General features: G+C 43.1%; 2 protein-coding genes across 5 annotated transcripts in view; one reads left to right on the forward strand and one right to left on the reverse strand.

Annotated features, from left to right (window-relative positions):
* Positions 1-22: 22 nt before the first annotated feature.
* rfc4 (replication factor C (activator 1) 4) lies at positions 23-9,994 on the reverse strand. Of its 4 annotated transcripts, XM_053635674.1 has the most exons (12): positions 8,487-9,994; positions 8,264-8,359; positions 7,553-7,682; positions 6,080-6,158; positions 5,895-5,974; positions 5,595-5,714; positions 5,325-5,468; positions 4,474-4,594; positions 4,253-4,378; positions 4,076-4,156; positions 1,204-1,317; positions 23-261 (listed from the first exon to the last, which is right to left on the reverse strand). In XM_053635674.1, the coding sequence occupies exons 3-12, from the start codon at positions 7,666-7,668 to the stop codon at positions 166-168; spliced, it is 1,077 nt and encodes a 358-aa protein (XP_053491649.1). In that variant the 5' UTR covers positions 7,669-7,682; positions 8,264-8,359; positions 8,487-9,994; the 3' UTR covers positions 23-165. The 4 variants fall into 4 exon arrangements, with proteins under 4 accessions (XP_053491649.1, XP_053491648.1, XP_053491646.1 ...); XM_053635673.1 differs by lacking the exon at positions 8,264-8,359; XM_053635671.1 differs by lacking the exons at positions 8,264-8,359; positions 8,487-9,994 and adding an exon at positions 7,889-8,039 and having other exon boundaries at positions 7,553-7,677.
* Positions 9,995-9,999: 5 nt separating this feature from the next.
* The window catches only part of sos1 (son of sevenless homolog 1 (Drosophila)), a 49,443-nt gene continuing 34,597 nt past the window's right edge, over positions 10,000-24,845 (forward strand). Inside the window, exon 1 of the mRNA XM_053635669.1 lies at positions 10,000-11,257. Coding sequence (XP_053491644.1) covers positions 11,171-11,257 — 87 coding nt within the window. The 5' untranslated portion in view covers positions 10,000-11,170. The remainder of the gene's footprint in view (positions 11,258-24,845) is intronic.

Here is a 24,845-nt window from a genome sequence, read left to right on the forward strand (position 1 = left end):
ATATCAGAAGCAAGCTCCTTCTGCATCGAACATTTATTAGCCAGAGATGCAACAAGCAAAGAAAGTATAAGAAAACATTTTTAATTACAATTTTTTTTTTTAAATGTACAAAATGAGTTAAATCTACTTGAGATAGAGAGCAGGTGTTGAAGGTTCGTGGCGAGCTCAGGCGCTCTGTGTGGCCTGCTGCATGATCACGGAGCAGAGGTTCAGCAGCTGCAAGTATTCATCAGCTCCGTCCACCAAGCACTTATCGACAACCTAAAGACAACACAACGATCATGATCCAGACATCCGTTGGTCTCAATACAGCAGGTCAGTGCCTTTACGAAAAGGTCAGAGATGGTCAGTGATTTTATCAGAAGTTAGCCGAATCTAGTCTTCCGTGCTACGTTTCCAACACCGATCCCGAGGCTCTAACGTCTGAACGCTAATATAAAAATGCTCCGTCTCGTTCTGATTTGATTAGATGTTGGTGTCCACATTTGTATTTTTTTTTTCCCCTACTGTCTGCAGGGACCAGAGTTCCTCCCCAAAGCTAATATTTTACCGAGGAGAAGAGAAGAATTTCAGACCAAATTCTAACCAAAAAAATGTATAAATAAATCACTGACCATCATCCACAATCACTCCAAGAGTACTTGGCATGTACACTACCTGTCAAAGTTTAGACACACTCATTCTTTATATTTTCTCCACATTTTAGAATAATAATAATAAAAAAGTCATGAAAACTCTGGAGTAACACAAAGGGAACTATGGGAATTATGTTGTGATAAAATCCACAATAAATCAAAATAATTTAATATTTTAGCATCTTCAAAGTCGACGCCCTTTTCGCCGAGAATTTCCAGAAATGTATTCTTGGCGTTTTCTCGAGCGATTTCTTGAGGGATTTCCCCGAGATGATTTTTAAACAGGATTAAAGGAGTTCGCACCGACGCCGGACTCTTATCGGCTTCTTTTTCGAATATTTCGCTCCGAGTCGTCCGTTTAAAACAATATTTATTTGTAAATAAAATGTTAGTTTTCTAATGAAAGAAACGAATACGTCGGCACTAATATAGTTTTGTCTACGACACCGATTTCAAACATTTAATCACACCTTCAGATCAAAAGCTTTTTCAGATCATGAGAAACGGTTCAGTCGGGTGTCCACAAACTTTTGACCGGTAGTGTACAAGCACTGACGTTTCCACTTACAGCCATCTTTTCAGTGATGACAGACTTCTGTTTATCACCCAGTTTCTCCTCTATAATAACGTCATGGAACTGGCTGAGGATCTGTGTAGCAGCGTAGCCTTCATCTACCAAATTCTGTAAATACAGGAGACAGAATAGTGACTTTTTTTTTTCCTCTTTTTTGTTTTTTAAGACACAAACTCAATGTGACTGCACTGAATGCAACAGACTGTTGTAGTCTGTATTCAGAAAAGTCATTAAGTTAATAACGGAAAATCACGATTTGCAGTTCATTTCTTTGCAACTGTAATAGAAGTAAAAAATGTATTAAATACAAATAAAAGCATATTTGGTTAAAGTTAAGCTCGGCGAAGTAAAGGAGGAATAAAAGGTCCCTTTTATTCCAAATGCAGTGGATTAGCCAAGACATGCTAGGTGTTGAGTTGTGAGTAATCTGAAACGCACTCGCGTAAGCAGACACGCGGTGTTTATAAAAAATAGGCAAAAGGACATCGCAGAGCTAAAAACAGTCGCCGAAGCGGAATCGCTTTAATCTTTGGCACATAGTCTGGTGTCACTACACGCTAGCATCAGACTTCGGTAGGAGGCGTGGCCTAAAATGTGTGTAATACATTATTTTAATAATTTAAGACATTTTTCTGCCGCTAATCAATTCTGTAATCGTGTTACTGAGTTCAACAGTTCAAACTAAACTTCAGACACAACACATACTGTACCTTGGTTGATCGAATACATTGGTGATGAGAATACTGTGTACGTTTCTTGGTAAAGATAGGTTTAAATAAATAAATAAATAAATAAATAAATAAATAAATAAAAGTTAATGCCTGTAGTTTATTTTTTTTACTACAAACTTTGCTATAGATTTTTATTATATGACTTCTACATTATCGAGTCAGTATAAAAAAAACTTTTTCGTTTTCCGGCACAAAATGAAATGTTACAGAAAAACGTTTGGTGAAATGTCATTTAAAAAAGCAGCATATTAAGTGGTAAGAGACACTTTTCAGACACAAAACAACAATGAAACACACAGTGAAGGCTGCTGGGTTTTGCTGGAAAAATAAGACGCTAGTGCGACAGTCAAAGTCTCCAGAAGAACCGTGTCTGCAAGATGCTCGATATAATTTCCTTATATTCGTCCAGATGCTTCACAATGAAATTCCAGGACTTTCAGGGACTTTTAAAGCGCCATCTTTTTGTTTTCTAGGACTATGCAAAAAGATGGCATTCAAATGTATTCTTTTTTTTTAATTCCAAATAAAATAAATATAATAATAATAATAATAAAAAAAACACCACCACCACACAACCAATTTATATATTGCGCCTTTTCCAGCCATGCTGGACTAGATTTCCATTTCGCAGGCATTGCTTCATCTTCACCACAACATCAAGCTGAGGCACAGGAGCACACCTGCACAACAATCTTCAATGGAAGGTTGTTACATCATGGCCATTTTCAAGGTTTTCCATTACTTCCATTTCAAAAACGCCAAATTCAAGTACTTGAATACTTCCCCCCCACTTCCAAAATGATTCCCCCCTCCCCCAAAATGATTTCCCCCTCCCCACTTCCAAAATGACCCCCCTCCCCCAAAATGATTTCCCCCTCCCCCCACTTAAAAAATGACCCCCCACTTCCAGAATGATTCCCCCCTCCCCCCACTTCCAAAATGATTCCCCCCCACTTCCAAAATGATTTCCCCCTCCCCCACTTCCAAAATGACCCCCCCACTGCCAAAATGATTCCCCCCTCCCCACTTCCAAAATGACCCCCCCCCACTTCCAAAATGATTCCCCTCTCCCCCACTTCCAAAATGACCCCCCACTTCCAAAATGATTCCCCCCTCCCCCACTTCCAAAATGACCCCCCCACTTCCAAAATGATTTCCCCATCCCCCCACTTCCAAAATGACCCCCCCACTTCCAAAATGATTTCCCCATCCCCCCACTTCCAAAATGATTTCCCCATCCCCCCACTTCCAAAATGATTTCCCCATCCCCCCACTTCCAAAATGACTCCCCTCTCCCCCACTTCCAAAATGATTCCCCCTCCCCACTTCCAAAATGATTCCCCCCTCCCCCACTTCCAAAATGATTCCCCTCCCCCCACTTCCAAAATGATTTCCCCCTCCCCCACTTCCAAAATGACCCCCCACTGCCAAAATGATTCCCCCCTCCCCACTTCCAAAATGATTCCCCCCACTTCCAAAATGACCCCCCCACTTCCAAAATGATTCCCCTCTCCCCCACTTCCAAAATGACCCCCCACTTCCAAAATGATTCCCCCCTCCCCCACTTCCAAAATGACCCCCCCACTTCCAAAATGATTTCCCCATCCCCCCACTTCCAAAATGACCCCCCCACTTCCAAAATGATTTCCCCATCCCCCCACTTCCAAAATGATTCCCCCCTCCCCCACTTCCAAAATGATTCCCCTCCCCCCACTTCCAAAATGATTCCCCTCCCCCCACTTCCAAAATGATTTCCCCATCCCCCCACTTCCAAAATGACCCCCCCATCCCCCCACTTCCAAAATGACCCCCCTCCCCCCACTTCCAAAATGATTCCCCCCTCCCCCACTTCCAAAATGATTCCCCTCCCCCCACTTCCAAAATGATTCCCCTCCCCCCACTTCCAAAATGACCCCCCCATCCCCCCACTTCCAAAATGACCCCCCCCTCCCCCCACTTCCAAAATGACCCCCCCTCCCCCCACTTCCAAAATGACCCCCCCCCTTACAATTCCAATCTTTACGATTTGTGACAGATCCGATATCTGAGCCACCATCTATTGCTGGTATCGGCCCTAAGCGTCGGATCTGTGCCCTGTCTACCTTTTAGTAATTAATATTCCGCCTCGTACTCACCTTCACGGCAACCTCTAATTTTTCAAAGTTGCCTTTGTAGCAGGTCTGAAGCAGATTTTCAATCACTTTGGGTGGAACCACCTAAAATCAAAATCCAATCATGTTTTCAAAAGAGCTCCGCACATCCAGTTAATCAGAAAACATACAAGGCAGACGTGGTGTTACACGAGGGCTCACCCCTGCGATCTCTATGACGAGGCTCTCCGTGATCTCTTTCTCCGCGCCGAACCTGGCCGTGCTCTGCAGGAGCGTTATAGCTTTCCGGAGATCTCCCTCCGACACTTTGACCAGCGCGTCAATCCCCTGCGAGAGGACACACAGGACGTCACGCTCATATCCACACGCAGATGAAGCTTCCTCACAAGAATTCCAAACACTTCAGATTTTTAAATGTTGACCTCTTTGCTGTATTTGAGATTCTCCTTCGCACAGATTTCCAGCAGACGCTCCTGCTGGACCTCGTTGGTGAGGGGTTTGAAGCGGAATTTGGAGCAGCGGGACGTCAAAGGCTCAATGATTCTGCAACAAGAAATCCCAGTAGGAAATAAGAGCATCTGCGTACTGGTGGTTTTATTACGTTTTTGTTTTTTGTATAGAGGTGGAGACGGTATGAAACATTCACAGGAGAACCGTACAACCAAAGAGCATTGTCAGAAAGAATTCCACTGTTTAATCTGCGTTCAATGGCCCGTGTATCATGTGACAAAGAAAAAGGAATGCAGTAATCTATTGGCATAAATCTTTCAAAACGTTTTATATTTGTTTTTAAATTTGTTTTCAGTGAATAAGACTGGCTTCATGATATCAGAGCTTAGATCTTCTGAGGTGTTCAGTCCGAATATAATCTGTGCTTAGATCTTCTGAGGTGTTCAGTCCGAATATAATCTGTGCTTAGATCTTCTGAGGTGTTCAGTCCTAATGATATCAGAGCTCAGATCTTCTGAGGTGTTCAGTCCTAATGACATCAGAGCTCAGATCTTCTGAGGGCTTCAGTCTTAATAATATAAAAGCCAGGATTTTCATGATTTGTTTAGCGTCTCAGGGAGTTTTTCCTCACCACCGTCGCCTCAGGCTTGCTCATTAGGGATAAATTCATACATTTAAAATCTATATCCTGAACGTATATAATTCTGTAGAGCTGCTTTGGGACAACGTCCGTTGTTAAAAGCGCTATACAAATAAAACTGGACTGAACTGAATTCCGGGGTGTTTAATCCTAATAATATCAGCGGTGTTTAGTCAGTCTGACCTGCTGACGTAGTTACAGATGAGGCAGAAGCGGGTCGTGCGTGACTCCTTCTCCATGGTGCGTCTGAGCGCGGCCTGGGCCGCACCGGTCATAGAATCCGCCTCGTCCAGAATTATGATTTTAAACGGAGGACATGATTTCCCACTGGAACAAGGACAGCACGGTGTTAAGCCAACACACACAATGCAAAAAAGAGAAAAGATTTATAAATAAATAAATAAATAAAATGGTTTCTGGACAGTCCAGAATAAACATCTAAACAGAACTCACTCTGTCCGCGTACCAGCCACCGTGAGCTGAGCAAAATTCTTCACTTTCTCCCGGATCACCTGAATCCCTCTCTCATCCGAGGCGTTCAGCTCCAGCACTCTCTGTCGGTAAAGCTCTGGACTGGAGGCGAGAAACGTAACAGACGTGGGATTATTACCAATTGACTGGCTTCCCAGTCTGAAGGATGCACATACTTCCATTCACCTTTACATATTACTAGATTAGTGTGCAACAGAGGAAACTCAGCTACAGCGTTGGAGTTTCTTACGACTAAAATGAAGAAAGATTGTGTGCTTTTACCCATAAAGCTCTCTGGCAGCAGCAAGAATAGTGGAAGTCTTTCCTGTTCCAGGTGGGCCATAAAACAGAAGATTTGGGAGCTATAAGGAGAAAAGAGCATCTCTTTTACTCGACATTTAAAAACAACCCTTGTTGTATACCTCGTGGTAGTTTATACACTACACAGTAGGCTTGAAAACACTCACATCAGCGCCCTCTAGCGATTTCTTCAAAACTGCAACGACCTCCTCTTGAAAGGCGACTTCATCCACGCACTTAGGTCTGCTGTTTAAAGGGGGGGGGGGGGGGTAATAATGTGTGATGTGTGTAACATCCATGATGTGCATGATCTTATTGATTCGATTGCCAGCTCATCGCTTCTCAATCTTTACCAATATTAACCTTTAAATACCGAGATCACAGAGTCCTGCCATAAATGGGAGAGCTTTAAAATAAATAAAATAATAATAATCTATTACCCGTCTGTGTTAAACCGCATAAAACTATTACACACGCATGCAGAGACACAAATAATGAAAGGCAGATTGACACCTTGGTGTGAATTGCTTGGTGTGAAGTGCAGAACAGCAGTCTGCTTTTTAAAAACGTATCAGTAGTGTCAGGTACAGTTTGTGTCGTTCTGTAAGGAAATTAGTTGGTACGGTTTTTTATTGAGCGTCTTGGAGAACCTGCCGCAGAACTTCTGCATTACTGAGACAGTTCGAAACCAGAAGTCGCATCAACTAAACATCCATCGGATATAAAATCTGTACTGAAGAAAAGGGTGAAATAAACTTACACAATACTATATTTTCCATGACTAATCTCAAAAAGGGGTTGGGGCACGGTGGCTTAGTAGTTAGAACGTTTCCTCGCACCTCTGGGGTTGTGGGTTCGAATCCCGCTTCCGCACCCGTGTGTGCGTGGAGTCTACATGTTCTCCGCGTGCTTCAGGGGTTTTCTCCAGGTACTCTGGTTTCCTCCTCTAGTCCAAAGACATGCGTCGTAGACTGATCTCTAAATTGTCCGTGGTGTATGTGATTGTGCCCTGCGATGGGTTCGCACCCCGGGCTCCCCACGACCCTGTGTAGGATAAGCGGTATGGAAAATGGATAGATGGATGGATCTCAAAAAAGGTTTCAGATTAGTAGTTTGATAAATCGTGTTGAATCACTGCAGGCCAAGCTTGAACACTGACACATCACAGCTTCACCGAGTTTGTTTTAATACATGTTTCAATATTGTGCTATAAACATTTATCTATCTATCGGTCTATCAGACATTCACAGAGATGTATTCCTCTTAATATCATGCAAATCAGGTAGTCAACAATTATTAGCAAATTAAAATAGCCTTGCTGCAACCTTCAGAGAAGATGACTCGTGATTCTTTTTTGGATGCATGTAAATAATAATAAGATTAAGATGACGAAGAAGAAGATGATGATGATGAAGAGGAAGAAGAGGAGAGTAACTGAGCTTGATGAAACCAGATCCTGAATGGGATACTAAATATAAATCAAGGTTCTTACAGGTAATTGACATAGATCTAAACCCTCAGACTTCACATGGATCATTAAGAAAGCTGTGCACATCTGCAGAGATACAGGAACGAGGATGATCATTAAAAACCTACATCACTCCATCAGAGCCAGTTTAAGTGATGTGGTGTTCTCTTACTATTTCTCCACCCATGGCACTGGTTTCTGTCGCTTATTCTCTCCACTGCTCGAAGCTGTAGCTTTGTCCTTCTGCGGTTTAACACCTTGTGTAGATCCTTTCAGAAAAGCCTGCATGTTTTTCTCCTGGACTGGACAAAAAACAACAACAACCCCAACAACAATATCATTTACAAGCCACCTTCTGCGTTAACCAGATCACACCAACATGGCTTGCTACTAATCTCAGCGCTAAACTAGTCTGTCATTATTATTATTTTCACGGTTTTTTACTGTGTCGCAGAGACTAAATAAGACTCGCATATGCAGGAATGCAAATATAACAAAGCTTCATTACCTTTAACATCCAATTTGATCGAGCGTTTAAACTGAAAACAACTCCAAAAGTGAAACGCGCAAGATTCCCGCCAGGCGCACAATCAATGACGACACGTCCGACGTCATTTTGGCGGCGACCGCTTTCAGGAAGTGTTTACAGATATTCATTTTCTCTCGCGCCCGTATTCGACATGACAGCAGTTTTTATCAATACGGGTGGTGATTTGTGCACATTTTACTGATGTTATTACTTAAATTCAGCCAACCAGAACTGAATATTTATTTCTCAATACAGATAATGATATATATATATATATATATATATATATATATATATATATATATATATATAAAAAACACTGTTCAAATATATATCAAGTGCATATTTTCATACTTTTATGGATAAAATGTCACTTAAGACTCCATGGAGCTCCTCGCTTTGTGGAACAGGTTCAGGGCGTCTTAGTTCCGGTGAAGGGAAATTATAATGCTACAACGTATTTTGGATAAAATAGCAAAAGGATTTATGTAAATATTACATATTGTGGAATTGTGAAAATTATGAAGAGAATTTGTTTTTAAAATAATAATCTAAAAACGGACAATCGGATCGAAACCTTTTGAAAGCAGGCATCGTATTGGTGCGGGGTAGCGTTGCTTTTTCACAGCTCCAGGGTCCTTGGTTCAATCCTGATGTTGGGTTACTGCCAGTCTGGAGTTTAGCATGGTCTCACTGTGTCTGTGTGAGTTTCCCCTGGGGTCTCTGGTTTCCTCCCATAAACATGCCAGTAGGTGGATTGGCTGATTAGTTAAATCAGGTGTGTCGGGAGCTGGTAAAACAAACAATAACATTAAAATGTGCAGGGCAAGGGGTTGGGAACCTGTGGGCTAAGAATTGCATATTAAAGGTGTGAATGTGCGTGCATGGAGCCCTGTGATGGACTACACTCTCCTGTCCAGGATGCATTCCCACATCATGACCAGTATTTCCAGGATAGGCTCTGGATCCACCATGAAGCCTGCCAAGATAAAGTGGTTACTGAAGATAAGAAATAGTAAAATGTTTGCTCATGGGGTCTGGACTGAATGTGTAATATGTATAAACTATATATAACATGTATATACCATAACACTTGGGCGCACGGTGGCTTAGTGGTTAGCCTCACACCTCCAGGGTTGCGGGTTCGATTGCAACTCCTACCCTGTGCATACACGGTAGGCTGATCCAAAAGGCATTTCCAAAGTGTCCGTAGTGTACGAATGGGTGTGTGAATGTGTATGTGATTGTGCCCTGCGATGGATTGTCACCCTGTCCAGGGTGTACCCCGCCTTGTGGGATAGGCTCCAGGTTCCCTGCGACCCTGTAGGATAAGCGGTATAGAAAAGGAATAGATGGATGGACCACAACACTGTTGAATTCTTAACAGTGAACACCCCTACCCCCCTGCCAAAAACAAAAATGTTTAACCCAAGTCATCACTCATATATGTTGTTGATTAATAACTCTGCTTCATCACACCATCCTGTCATTGATCATGTTCCTATAACAGCACGCCAGCACAGTCTTTTATCTAGGTATATTATTTGGTTCTTTGGTATATCCATCTATCCATCCCTTTTCCATACCTTATGTAGCTTATCCTACACAGGGTCGTGTCGGAGCCTATCCCAGGGAACTCGGGCACAATACGGGGACACCAACCGGTCTGGACGGGGTGCCAACCCGTCTCGCAGGGCACAATCGCGCACACACATTCACTACGGACAGTTTGGAAATCAGCCTTCAAGTCTTTGGACTGTGGGATTAAACCGGACTACCCGGATGAAACCCTTGAAACACGCGGAGAACATGCATCCCTGGAGGTGTGAAGCATTTCTTGTTAACATCTAAACCACCATCTAAACCCTTGGGAGGTATATATCATTGAAAATTTTTAATTTTTTTTTAGTTTGTACAGATTCGAATCAGCCAGCAGCTTCCTAAACGCGTTGAGTTCGTGTATTTTTGTGTAGATGATGGAGCCAGATCTGTCGCTCGGGGATCGCGATGTTCCCTTTCAGATCATTTCGGTGATCGATTGGTTTGGTCTGCGACCTCTTCGTTCGCGTAGCAAGACGCTCAGGGTTTGTCGCGTACAGAGGCGTTCTCCTACGCGTCCGTCAAGAGGAAATCAGTCGGGAGCTTTTCTGCCTTTCTTTACGTTTTGTTGTTGACTTCGGTTTATTGACTGGTACGAGTTTTGATCGACGCGCAAAAAAAGAAAGGGCTCTGTCTTTTTTGTTTTCGTGTAGCGAGTGAGTTTTTTTTTGTGGGGGGAGTAGGGGGAGGCTCTGTTTCTCTCTCTCTCTCTCTGTTCTCCATTGCGCATGTTCTCTCTGTCTCTTCTCTACCATCACAACTGCGCCCGAGTCACAACAATCAACCAAAATAAATATAAATATATTTTTCCTATTAAATACCTCTGTATATCATAACCGAAGCTTAGAAACAGGACCACAGAGTTCAGTATAGTGTCCTGTGTTTGTTTCGCGTTGTGTGTAATTAAAAAAAAAATAGTGCTTGGCTAATACACTTAGTTAGCTAAATTTTCGGATTTAAAAATAAAGTAAAATAAAAATGGACGAACACACATACAATTGGAGAGCTTTTCGTCTCAACCAATGAATATAACATTATATATTATACATATATATATATATGCTCTGTTGGTTTATTTTTCTCCACGTAACTATAGCTAGCAGCTAGCATTGGTGTCCAAAATCGCTGTTTAGAGCTCGCTTAGCCCAGCTAGTTTATTATTAGCCAGCTAGCACGAGCCCGTGGTGGAATTTTTATCGATTGGACAGCGTGTTTTTTTTTTTTTAATTATTATTTAATTTTGATTTTATTATTTTTTAAAACTCCACTAGGACAAAACTGAGAGATGTATTTGTCATTTCGACGGCTTCAGGATTAAGGTCTTTAAGTGGAAGTGAAGTGGGGAGTGTGTGAAAGGCGGCCAACGTCATCAGGCGGCGTTATAACGTTTACAGTTAGCATAACACTCGGGAGTTAGCATAGCATAGCATAGCATAAGCGTTGGCACGGTACAGGCAGAAGCATAGCAACAGCAACCGCGCGCGAGTGAGTAGCGATCCGGAGATGCCATGGTGGCTCTAGCTCGCCGCTTTGACCGTGTGGCAGAGCTCCTGCTTGCCGCTGGCTCGTCTTGTGTGAAGCTCGCCGGGCCGGTGGCCGCTGCTCCTGCGTGGATGAAGCAGTAAGGGGATCGGAGCTGTTCCCTGGCTCAGCTGAAACGCCATGCAGGCGGCCCAGTGCCAGTACGATTTCTACAGCGAGGAGAACGCGCCCAAATGGAAGGGACTGCTGGTGCCGTCCCTCAGCAAGGTAAGACCGTGTGAAGCTCTCCTGAGCTTTCTCTAACACGCCCTCCTTCACTCATCAGAGTCAACTCGGCAGACAGGACAGGAGGTTCTCCAGGACTAGGTTTGGGAACCATGTACATATGTCTTGTGCCTCATTATGTCCGTTTGCCTCCATGGCATCTCCCATATTTTTTTTCCATGTTTGTGTAGGCCTTGGGATAGTGACGCAAGAATGACATTTCTTTTCATACAGCCTGACATCAGAGGTGTGCGTCCTACATCATGTGCAGGATCGAGATTCTCCGTTTCAGTCTCTTGATGCTGATATTTTTGTTTCTGATTTTGTTTACATATGCATAAGACCTGTGTTTACATTCATCGTTCATCAGCCCTAGGCTGAAAACTTTACCTTTAAGTTAGTAGAAGAGGTCATTTTCGTAGACATCACGTGAGGTATGACGAGGACGGAGGAGAATCCTTACCGATATTCTTGTCGATGTCAGATTCACGAGAAACACGGTTGCGATTGAGAAGACAGGAGCGGTGGATGTCTTCGGTCGAAGGAGAACGGGTGCGAACAAACTGGAACGTGATTAACTTTCTGCACGGCCGTTTCTGCGCGAACGCGCTTGTCGTATCGCAGCGCAACGTGTCACCGGGGTTGTTTATTATTTGTCGCTTAGCACCGACAATAACGTCGGAACGAACAGGAAAATGAACGGAGCGTTTAGATACGAGATAAACAACCGGGGATCAGAGATCTTTCGTATTTCGCACCTCATTTGAACGTGGTTCGTATCGGAACGTGGAAACAAATCCGATCTGAGCCGTTTACACGTCCGGGCCGGTTTCAGAAGTCAGCGACGAAAACGAAGTCGCTCGGCAACGCGAACGCAGCGTCTCGTGCAAAAATCAGGCTCGCGGAAACACACGCAAACCCCTCGGCGCGATAGCGGAAACGTTACGGCGAGACGAAACGCGTTTTAAAACGCAACATGGTTTTCAAACTGGGTAAAAATAAACAACACGGATACGTTCTTCAACGCGAGTTTGAGCGGACACGGATACGGTTTCTGTCCGTAGCTTTGCAGCTCACCGGACGAGTGGCCAGGTAACATTTTATTAACGCTGCATTCGAGGTGAACTCGTAATTCCTCGCTTCCAACCGGTAAAAGCCGCAGAAGAACAGGTTGTCTACTCGGCTACCGGTTTTTTCCCCGTTTACCAAGTGACGTCAAACCAACATGGCCGCTCACACTAGCTATGTTTCCATCCAGCTCTGGGATATCGCGTCAAGTTAAAACGGAAAAAAAAAAAAACCCGGGAGAGAAACATCAGACGCGAATGAAATGTCCAGAAAACAGGCGCTTCAACCGAGGCGGATCGTATCCGATAAGAAAACATATTTACGGGATAAATTCCCGTAAATACGAGTGTCGAAAAATCATCATGTGACTTCGCTTCGACGAATCCCGCGATTGGATAATCGGCTCAGAGAAGTAAAAAAAAAATGGCGGAAAGTTTTCCCGGAAGTGACGATTTTGTTCTGTGGAATGATTTGTTTGGTGTTTTTATTTATTTATTTGACATTTTCTGGCATTTGGCAGACGCCCCTTATCCAGAGCGACTTACATTTATCTCATTTATACAACTGAGCACTTGAGTGTTAAGGGCCTTGCTCAAGGGCCCAACAGTGGTAGCTTGGCAGTGCTGGGGTTTGAACTCCCGACCTTCTGATCAGTAACCCAGAGCCTTTAGACACTGAGACACCACTGCCTCTGTGGTGGGGCAAAATTTTATTCGAAAAATGTTTTATGCGATGTTCCTTTTTTTTTTTTCTTCTTCCGTATAAGTTACTGTAGATTCGCAACTTGGATGGAAACACCGCTACTATAAACTGTATAAAGAGAAACCCTTCTGTAATGTTAAATGAAATAAAATGACCATTCCGACGTTAATCATCAGCATTCGAGTTATCACTCGTAACGTTAGCTCGCTTGCCTCGCTGAGAACACGACTCGCTGCTGTTGCCGTGCTGCGGTTTCAGTCCACGACGTTGTATAAATGTTTGACGTTTATACCAGTAGCTTTACGTGATCTAACAGAGCCGACAAAAAGACACCTTTTCTGAAGGCGTCCATGTGTGTGGTGTTTTTTTCCATGTCGAAACGTGCCGAGGTGGGAAATGGCGTTATTACCACGTACGAGGCACCACGAACGCAGTGTAAGTAATGTGCGCCATCCCGTTCCGTGCCATGCCGTGCCGTCCTCCTATTGGTGGCTTTCAGACGAGCGTGGTAGCAGCTCTCACACAGAGAGCGCTAAGCGAAACACATTTCAGATTTTTCTTCGAAAAAGCGTACGGTGTAAAGCCGGCTTCGTTTATCCCAAAGCCCTCACCTTACAGAGCGTGCTTTACGTCCATCGGACATCCATTAGGGTTTCAACCACGGTGTGTGACTCCAGTTTGTGGTCCTGTGTGGAGGAGGACGTGCTCACATCACACTCTCGGTTTTTCAGCCACACTCGTTCTGCTCCATCTTCTGTCACTCTGAATCCATAGCAACAGCAGGGGCCGGGCGCTTCACAAAAAACGACTCGGCGCACAGAACCGAATTAAAATTCGCACGTAGCTCTTCTCTTTACTTCAGCGGTTTCTCAAAAGGCTCGCATGGATGATGGGAAAAAAACGTTCGCGTGTACATTTGGGTGCACAGTGTAAGCTTTACGAGCATCATGCGGACTGATGTGTGTGTGTGTGTGATGCTCTCTGTCGCCTGTGGACCGCTCGACCCTGCCGGCCTTCCTCCAGAACACACCGCTCGTTGGTTTACACCATGTTTTTTTTTTTTCCGTTTATCTCTCAGAGGTTAGTCCTGGACCTGAGTGATAATTAAACAGGGTTGTGTCACTGTAAACATCCAGGACACTGTAACAGCCTTGTCCACTGAAATATGGACCGGCCCTAACCTCGGACACGGGTGTAGCGGTGTAGCGCTGGCTCGGCCGATCGTATTGCAGTTAATCCGCTGTTTGCTAATTGTTATCGTAACACTGGCCAGCGCAACGTGATACCCAATATCACAAAGTGCAGCACTCGTATTACGCCGATGTCTGATTAGAGTGTTGTGTAAGTGGTGCTCTCAGTATAGCAGTCTTCTAATGCATCACACTAGGACGGTGAGATTTATTTATTTATTTTTTAAAAAATTCCTTTTGCGCGAGATGTACATGAATATGTAGAAAGATCACATGCAATGTGTTATTTGTACATACGGCCAGCTGTAAGTACACCCGAAATCCGTACAGAACGAGTGTCGTTTCCTGCGAGACCCTGCAGGCTAAGAAATATGGACGCGTATGAACAAACTCGAGTGTGTAGTGTTGCGTAGAACAAGCCGCGCAGTCAGCAGAAACCTACACTGGACTCGGACACGCTCGAGCACCGGTTCAACTTCACAGAGGGCGCTTTTACTTATGCACCGTTCGGTACCGTGCTCCGGAGGAAGGAAGTTCTCGAAGCCGGGTGGAAAGCAGGTCGGACGGTAGCGCGGACTGTTCGGCACTAGTAATAAACGAATGAATACGTGTTGCGATTTGTCCGATCGTCGTGCTGGAGATTTCTGAAACGTTTACGGAAGGAGTCTCCAGTGTCAGTTCTGTGTGACGATCGCTGGAACTCCTTAAAGACGTTTGCGTCCGATAAGCCGCAGTGTTTGGATTATTATCTTCGAGAGGCTTCGGGCGGGAAAAATCGGACGTAACTATAAAGGGATACGTAGTACAATGCGACGTTTTATATATGCGGAATTGTAATCGCCGGCAAATTGATGTGGTGTAAGAAGAATAAGTGGTAGAAGAAGAAGAATAAGTGGTAGAAGAAGAAGAAGAATAAGTGGTAGAAGAAGAAGAATAAGTGGTAGAAGAAGAAGAATAAGTGGTAGAAGAAGAATAAGTGGTAGATGAAGAAGAATAAGTGGTAGAGAAGAATAAGAAGAATAAGTGGTAGAAGAAGAATAAGTGGTAGAAGAAGAATAAGAAGAATAAGTGGTAGAAGAAGAATAAGAAGAATAAGTGGTAGAAGAAAAATAAGTGGTAGAAGAAGAATAAGTAGTAGAAGAAGAATAAGTAGTAGAAGAAGAATAAGAAGAATAAGTGGTAGAAGAAGAATAAGTAGTAGAAGAAGAATAAGAAGAATAAGTGGTAGAAGAAGAATAAGTAGTAGAAGAAGAATAAGTAGTAGAAGAAGAATAAGAAGAATAAGTAGTAGAAGAAGAATAAGAAGAATAAGTGGTAGAAGAAAAATAAGTGGTAGAATAAGAATAAGTAGTAGAAGAAGAATAAGTAGTAGAAGAAGAATAAGAAGAATAAGTGGTAGAAGAAGAATAAGAAGAATAAGTGGTAGAAGAAGAATAAGTGGTAGAAGAAGAATAAGTGGTAGAAGAAAAATAAGTGGTAGAAGAAGAATAAGAAGAATAAGTAGTAGAAGAAGAATAAGAAGAATAAGTGGTAGAAGAAGAATAAGTGGTAGAAAAATAAGTGGTAGAAGAAGAATAAGAAGAATAAGTAGTAGAAGAAGAATAAGAAGAATAAGTGGTAGAAGAAGAATAAGTGGTAGAAGAAGAATAAGAAGAATAAGTGGTAGAAGAAGAATAAGAAGAATAAGTGGTAGAAGAAAAATAAGTGGTAGAAGAAGAATAAGTAGTAGAAGAAGAATAAGTAGTAGAAGAAGAATAAGAAGAATAAGTGGTAGAAGAAGAATAAGTAGTAGAAGAAGAATAAGAAGAATAAGTGGTAGAAGAAGAATAAGTAGTAGAAGAAGAATAAGTAGTAGAAGAAGAATAAGAAGAATAAGTAGTAGAAGAAGAATAAGAAGAATAAGTGGTAGAAGAAAAATAAGTGGTAGAATAAGAATAAGTAGTAGAAGAAGAATAAGTAGTAGAAGAAGAATAAGAAGAATAAGTGGTAGAAGAAGAATAAGAAGAATAAGTGGTAGAAGAAGAATAAGTGGTAGAAGAAGAATAAGTGGTAGAAGAAAAATAAGTGGTAGAAGAAGAATAAGAAGAATAAGTAGTAGAAGAAGAATAAGAAGAATAAGTGGTAGAAGAAGAATAAGTGGTAGAAAAATAAGTGGTAGAAGAAGAATAAGAAGAATAAGTAGTAGAAGAAGAATAAGAAGAATAAGTGGTAGAAGAAGAATAAGTGGTAGAAGAAAAATAAGTGGTAGAAGAAGAATAAGTAGTAGAAGAAGAATAAGAAGAATAAGTGGTAGAAGAATAAGAAGAATAAGTGGTAGAAGAATAAGAAGAATAAGTGGTAGAAGAATAAGAAGAATAAGTGGTAGAAGAATAAGAAGAATAAGTGGTAGAAGAAGAATAAGAAGAATAAGTGGTAGAAGAAGAATAAGTGGTAGAAGAAAAATAAGTGGTAGAAGAAGAATAAGTGGTAGAAGAAGAATAAGAAGAATAAGTGGCATAAGAAGAATAAGTGGTAGAAGAAGAATAAGTGGTGGTAGAAGAAGAATAAGAAGAATGAGTCGTGTAAGAAGAATAAGAAGTATCAGTATGTGCTGTTATTGGACAGTCCGTACTGTTTTTTTTTTGCGGAAACCTACTTCAGAATTGGTGAAATCGCAAACGTACGAAATTCCTCCACAGCGATGTTTGTCGGTAAACGAGACCTTTTAGCTGTGCTCGTCTCGGCCCAAAGCCACGGTAATTTTGAACAACCGCGAGCTCCTCCGAATTTCGCGGGGTTTGCTCGATTTTGCATTCATTTCTGCGATCGCGAAATCCCGGAGGAACTGATCGCAGACCGCGACCGTGACTCCGCGTCATGTCGGGCCGCGTCACGCCCACCCGGTCGTCGATTACTTTCCCGTAACCGCGCCAGCGTAGAGTTCAATCGTTTCCTACAACAAATACATACAGAGTACGCAAATGAAGGCCACGCAGGGGGTGGGCTCTTGAAGAATTTGGGTTTTTCTAATTTGCATATTTATAGACTCTGGAACGAAATGCTTCTGGAGCGATATCTGCTGTCTAATGGGATTGTATGGGGTCCCGCGGTAATGTTTATCCATATTATACCTGAGGAGATATTTAAAAACCGTGATTACAGACGTCCCTCTGATAAACGAGTCCAATTAGTCAATGGCAGTTTTCTTACAGGCCGATATCGCCCGACTTCCGACGTCCGTGGTCGTGTTACTGGCTGTGAGAGAGCGCAGTGCCGGTATGTGCGAAAGGCTGAGCACTTTCTCTGAGGGCTTTGCTCGGAAGTCTGAGTGCAGCGTGCCGCAGTAACAGCGGGGTGTGATCCGCACGGAACGCGCTTTCTGCCGTTAACGTGCTTTTAAGGAAACTCGTCTGGTTTTTGCGTGTGCGCTCGTGGGATTTTTGTGTTGTTGTTGTTGTTGTTGTTTTTTCTTTATTCTGGGGTTTATTTTGATCGTTCCTTATTCTGTAGTTACTGATGACTCCTTGGCACTTTTCTGTAGTTTCTTCTAAATGGTTCAGTTTCAGTGTACGTATACAACAAAAGTTTTCGCCTGTGCAGGAAAACTCGTCTTTCTGTACCATCTGGAAAAAAAAAAGCGTGACTGACCGTAGTGTAAAAGCTGCGCCGAGGTGTGCTGTTTTTATCACGGAGCGTCAAAACGCTCATTCTGGCGATACGGATGTCCTCATATACACGTACTGACGTTCTCATTAAGGGGTGTAAGCATTTGAAAGCTTCAGTCGATTTTAACGTGAGATTTTATCAGCTGCCCTATTGTAATTATTAAAAACGAACAAATTTAATACGAAAGCACGTGTGACGTTATGATATCGTCGTATCGCCCGGCGCTATTTGCGAGCGTCCTTCGATGTCTAGGGGTCCAAGCACTGACCCACAGGTCCTCAGCAGCCTTTTGATTTATGAGTCTCAGTTGTTTGGTTGAAAACCGATGATCGCATCACTCGTGTTCGATTGCACGGATTTCTTCATTAGAACTGGGTTTAATATTGAACGGCGGATACATTTTCAGCTTTTTTAGTGAAAGATGGGTTAGGTAAGACTAGATTAGGTTTCTAACGTTAAAGTAGATGGGGTTTTACATTTGAATTGACCGGAGCAGAGTTTGTCAGCCAGTCGTTCTCTTTTGCTGAGGCTACAAGCTCAAACTAATTTTTTTTTCTTTTCTTCGTATTCTTCATACCTTCCAGGTTATTTGTGGAAGTAAGGAATGCAAAAAAAAAAAATCGACTATTGCACCTTTTATGCTTGGGTTCATCAACTCTGCATACTGTGGAAAATATTAAGTGGTTTTAATTAGAGATGCACCGATGCTAAATTTCTCAGCCGATCCGGATAAGCGATTATTCAGAGCGATATCGGCCGATGCCGATACCGATAGTTCTGCCTTTTATTCTTTCTTTTAAATGAATAATAATTAATTCCACAGTTCTGAAGGAAATGCAAATAAAAACTTTATTCTCTCCATTTCAACACGTTGTTTGACAGTAACTGTTCTCATCAACAGAACACACATTACTCTAATGAACATGAACACATGAACTCAATTCTGAAGATTAAAGTAAGATTATTAACTTATTGAACGTTATTCATTCGTATTAACATTGACTGAATTGTAAAAACCCTCCTGTTAGTCTCACATTCACTCACCACAAACACAAGCATTTCTACTTCATCACTGACATCACACTGGTAATATATAATATACACTTTTTTATATATTAACATTAACTGGATATGAAATATACTACTCTGAAAATATAGGTTTCTGTGCTATATATACTTTTTTGTCAACTCGTCTTCATTTAAATCTTTCAACGGTGTACTGCAGCTTTAATTCAGCGTGAACAGCTCGGCAAAAAAAACAAAAAAATTCGACTCGACGCTGAAACTCCCGCTTCACCGCTGCAGCGTCCGGTGTAAAATTTTATCAGTGCAGAGATTACAGAGCTTACAAACTTCAGTTTTGTCATCATTCCACACAAGAGACGACATCTTTACACACAGCACCAAATCGATGTGTTTTCCCGCCCTCTTTTGATTGACAGGAGATTATCGGATGATCGTCGGATGTTTTTAAACTGTCGGCTGATAGCGAGAAAAATTACTTTTATGGGCCAATACCGGTTATTGGCCGATACATCGGTGGATCTCTTGTTTTAATATTGTTATATGTGTAACCAAGGGTGCCAATATTTCTGTCTCTGACTATAGATCCTGTCTCTAGTTTTGGATGTAAAGCGTAATAAAAGCGTCAGCCGTCTTGCTGTGTTTGAATGCAAATACGTTACAAAGCTTCGCAAACTGTCGGAGCGCTATGATTGGTCAGTTTGAAGAAGAAGATGGAGCAGATGATTTAATAAACCAGAGGCAGTTAAAACCGAACAGATCGAACGTTTGCTCACCAACCATTCAGTCAGTGAGGTGACTGCAAGCAAAAATCTGTGTAATTTTGATCACAAATGGTCTCCGAGTATGGGACATGACGCCTTGCGGTTATATCCTGTAGCACACGAACTCGTATGTGTGTGTGTGAGCGTCTGGGAGCAGCAGAGGAACGGCGGCACGATGGAGGAGTGTGAAATCAGGCACATACGAGCTCTGCTCCGCATTACTGTACGCCGAGTATCGAGGTGCCATCGTGGCCCACAGGAACGCGAGGAATGAAGTGGTGGGCATGACGGCCAAGCCGTCGCTACCATCACGTGGCCAATTTCTGCAGATCAGAGATGTTGTTAGAAGGAAATGGCGGGGGGAGGAGGGGTGAGAAGGAGCAAAGAGGAAACCAGATGGTAGACATGGAGACAAGAAGGAAATCATTATATTATTATTTTTGCATTTAAAATCCTTTTTGTGCAAAAGACGAACCGGTCAACGACTCCCTTTTATTTCGGACCAGCTCGAGTTTCTCATCTTCTCCCGACTTTATTTCTGGTCGTGTCAACACACACGGAGACGAGCTCCCGGCGAGAGACGTCGGGGCACACCCTCCCTTCCCTCGGCTTGTCGGTTTTGGCGCCGGCTCGCGCGGCTTCAAACATGGTTCTGCAGGCTGGGAATGTGCTGGCGTAGCGAGCGTGTTGGAGTGCGCTACATCATCCGGGACCAGCACCAGACTGGCAGGCCTCCATTTACTCCTGCTACTCAGTGCAATCACAACAAAACTTCGGGCTGGGTTATTATTTCCTCTTAAATACTCAGGGTGTTTGTGGTCTTAACGTGAACGTGTGACAAAAGTTCATGTTCTTGTTTTGCTGTCCTTTTTCTTCGCTGGTGTCTGGGAATGTTTACATGTTTGTTTAATTGTTTAGTACACCAACTGGTAACAGTCGGCGCGTCACGAGTCGAGCGCATGGCTTGTAAATACACGACACGACAGGGGAAAGTAGCTTGGCGGTTTGACAGGAGGATACATTTTGCCTTGAAGCCACACTCATTCCAATATTAAAGTATGATGTTTGTACAATATTTTTCTCCAAAAACATGTAAAAGCAGTAAGTGACTTCTGAACCGTAATCACTAACTGCGTTTATGACAGGAGAAAGAACACCACAACAGTTTATGACTCTGTTCATTGGTAAGACACCCAACTGAACACACTCATTCCATATTTGGATAAAATCTATTCATGCATACCAACTGTACACGTGTACCAACATGGCCCATGAGGTCTACTGTCCTGCAGAGTTTACCTCTAGTCTCAAACTCAAAATTTTTACAGCAGAAAACTACTATAGAGGACTTATTTCTGTGAAAATTTCAGGTTCGTATCTGGTCCCCCATCAGAGATATTGAACCCGATATTGAGGGAAATTTTAAAAAAACGATTGCACTTTCTCACCCCCAGAAATAAAAAATAAGAGAAGTCTCAAGCCTGAAATGTTCTGCATGCACATTATCCTTACCCAGGTACCCCTAACAAAAAAATTAAGACTGAGACTCGAACCCTTCCCCTTTATAAATTGACCCTAAAAGTGTAACTGTGAGCAATCTTGAGCATTACAATTGGTATAGTATATAATAGTGTATTTAAACCAGGTAAAAAAAAAAAAAAATTAAACCCTGGTGATTTTGTAGTGACAATACATAGAGGCAATCACTCAAAAAAATTTTTTCGGGAAATTAATTAACAGTCACGCAACCAACTTTGGACCACTTGAGATGAACTGACCTGCAAGTGATAACACGAACTAACTTGTTTCTCACACGTTCCACAACATTCAAGGTAACTATAAACAGATAAAAAGCACACATTGTTTTTAATTGATTTTTATTGCTGGCTCGGCTGGTCGGAAGTATAATGGGGGTGGGGTGGGGGGGGAATCGGAGTAGTAATGGTACAGTAATTACACGTCATGTCCGCTTTGTTGTTCATTATTTTCCTCTAACAGCAAGTGTTCCCAAGTATTTTATTTATAATGTAATTGAGTGCAGTATTGATTGATTTAAAAAAAAAACAACAACAACAAACAACTTTTTTGCTGGGTTGTAAACTCTTAGAGAACAATTTTCAAATAGGCAAAAATATAATGTTAAATAATTAGCAGCAGTATGAAGCAGAATAATTAATAGAAATGAATATTTTAGCCATTATTGTACATCTCTTTTTCATTTAACTGCATTCAGGTTGAGATTTAAAATGTTCTGTATAACTGCAAGCATTAATACATGAGAGCCTCTGTGTATTTGGTGAATTATTAATTAGTATTTTAAAGTTCACTGAAGATTTTTGGCCTCAAATGATTAGCTGGTAAAAATGATCACTGTTTATGCGTTAGCTTGTACTGAAACAGTAAACGTTCTTTGTGACTTTGCTCATTCTGTGTATGGTGTAAATAACCCCAAATGCCTGTAAATGATGTCAGTCCCTAAATTTGCTGCTTGTTTCGCTGACCTGGTCTACCCTCTCTCACTTCTGTGTAAATGCACTGCGGTCCCGTCATGCCGAACCAGCTGCATCCTGCTGCCGCCAGCACGCTGTCGTGTGGCTACATGCAGGCCAGCGCTGGCTACCGTGCCCGAGAACACAATTCCTCACATAGCTCGCTCGGCCTGGCATGCTCGGACCCAGCGGCGTGCAAACACACCCACCTCCAGAGGTTAGATAAAGTGACGTTTCTGCCACAAGAGAGACGGGCTGAGCGATATTGTATTAGAATCTGAATTTCAGAAAGGGCTTAGTGAAAATGACCTTGTCGTTGATACAAAACTCTTGATGGAAGACCCGATGTGTAAAATGCTTTTAAAGCAATCAGTGATTTAATACAGTTATATAACTGTCTTATTACAATGTGATGTGATGTCCCTAAACCTAAGAGGCATAGAGGCCACGCCTCCTTCTCTAGAACTGACTGGCATGCAGGCCACGCCTCCTCTAGAACTGACTGGCATAGAGGCCACGCCTCTTTCTCTGGAACTGACTGGCATAGAGGCCACGCCTCCTCTTCTAGAACTGACTGGCATAGAGGCCACACCTCTTTCTCTAGAACTGACTGGCATAGAGGCCACTCCTCTTTCTCTAGAACTGGCAGGCATAGAGGCCACGCCTCTTTCTCTGGAACTGACTGGCATAGAGGCCACACCTCTTTCTCTGGAACTGACTGGCATAGAGGCCACGCCTCTTTCTCTGGAACTGACTGGCATAGAGGCCATGGCTCCTCTGGAACTGACTGGCATAGAGGCCACGCCTCTTTCTCTGGAACTGACTGGCATAGAGGCCACGCCTCTTTCTCTGGAACTGACTGGCATAGAGGCCACGCCTCTTTCTCTGGAACTGACTGGCATAGAGGCCACGGCTCCTCTGGAACTGACTGGCATAGAGGCCACGCCTCTTTCTCTGGAACTGACTGGCATAGAGGCCACGCCTCTTTCTCTGGAACTGACTGGCATAGAGGCCACGCCTCTTTCTCTGGAACTGACTGGCATAGAGGCCATGCCTCTTTCTCTGGAACTGACTGGCATAGAGGCCACGGCTCCTCTGGAACTGACTGGCATAGAGGCCACGCCTCTTTCTCTGGAACTGACATGAATAGACACACGCCTCCTTCCTTAAACCTGACAGGCACAGAGATCACACCTTTGACCCTAAAACTCCCAGGCATGAAGGCTACAGATTCTTCTCTTGAACTGACATACTGTCATAGAGACCACACTTCCTTACTTAGACCTGACAGACACAGAGCCCACACCTCCTTTATCAGGACAGCCTGCCATAGAGCACCCTCCAGGCAGAGAAAATAACCCTGGACGGACAAATAGCAACTGGTTGTCCAAGGTGTCCCGGTCACTGATTTGCAGCTGTATCTGTACGTTGTTGAAATGCGATGGTGCCATTGAGACGTGAAGTCTAGGGCAGTTATTCGTCCAGCATCTGAGGAAAACAGGGACCACAGTACAGCTGGTGCAGCACACTCTGCCATCTTCCTGTTGAAGCGATGTCATTGTGAGAAAACACACGCTTTCTTGGATCATTCACCAAACGGAAACATCCAAGTGAAGTCGTGGTGCTCATTTGGAAAGGAACTCTTGATTGGAACGGGCCATGCCTGGAACTGCACGCATCGCTGTCTTTTCTTGATTAACTGATCGCAGAAGCCGGGAAATCAAACCCACTTGGTTAATTATGCAGACCTGCTTGATTTCCTAGGTTGATGAGTTTAGGTAGACGAGATTCAGGAGAAGGAACATTTCTTTTGTAATTAGCCTTGATTCCTTTCTGTCAGGGAAATTTCCCTGCGTGAATGTCCCAAAGTGGGAAATCTTACGAAGGTGGAGTAAAGTAAGCGCGGTCTGCCGGTAGCTGACCGTAAGATATGAGCGTGTGGCGTTTAAAAAAAAAAAAAAAAAAAATCTGTGCTTTCCTGTCAATACGTACCACCTCGAAACCTCTCGAGTGAACCAAGCTGCCATTTAGACACCTGGATGAATAGAAGAAGTGGGCTGACGATGGCAATAGATGGCCTTCTCTGAAAACAAACAGTTTGTTCCAGTGGGAGAAACTCCCACGGTAGAGGCCTTGCAGTCACAGCGTTTACACGGAGGGAAAGATGCTGATGACGCGCTTTCTTTTCAAACGATGTACGATAGCCAATGATTTTCCGTGACATACAGAGCGAGGACTGGGGGGGGGGGGAGGGTGGAGAGGGGGGAGTGAGGTCATTTCTTTTTATTGGCTTATTGAGCTTGCACACTCTCATGTGTTTTATGTGTGTTGTCACAAGAGCGGAAAACTTAATGATGGTCGCGTCGGGAATCTCCCTCGGCACTCGCACCGTAAACCAGGAAATGTCAACTTCAGTTTATGGATGTTATTTCCCCCCCAAACGCATATCAGAGAAAGGAGTGAAACTTTGTCTGGCTGTCTCGCTGCAGAGAAAGAGCGACGTGGTGAAAAGCGAGAAGGTGGATAACGAGACACTGTTAACCTGCTTAGTCATGTTATGACACGAGGCCTTGGCCAGGTCGGGAGAGAGAGAGAGAAAAGAAGCTGTGGTTTTGCCGAGACGTTACACAACATGCTTCGCTTTGAGCTAGGAAAGTTCAGCGTCCAAAAAGAAAAAAAAAGCGCGAAACCTGCGCTGAAGTGAAACTGG

Source organism: Ictalurus furcatus, chromosome 10 (genome assembly GCF_023375685.1).
Source record: "Ictalurus furcatus strain D&B chromosome 10, Billie_1.0, whole genome shotgun sequence".
NCBI lineage: Eukaryota > Metazoa > Chordata > Actinopteri > Siluriformes > Ictaluridae > Ictalurus > Ictalurus furcatus.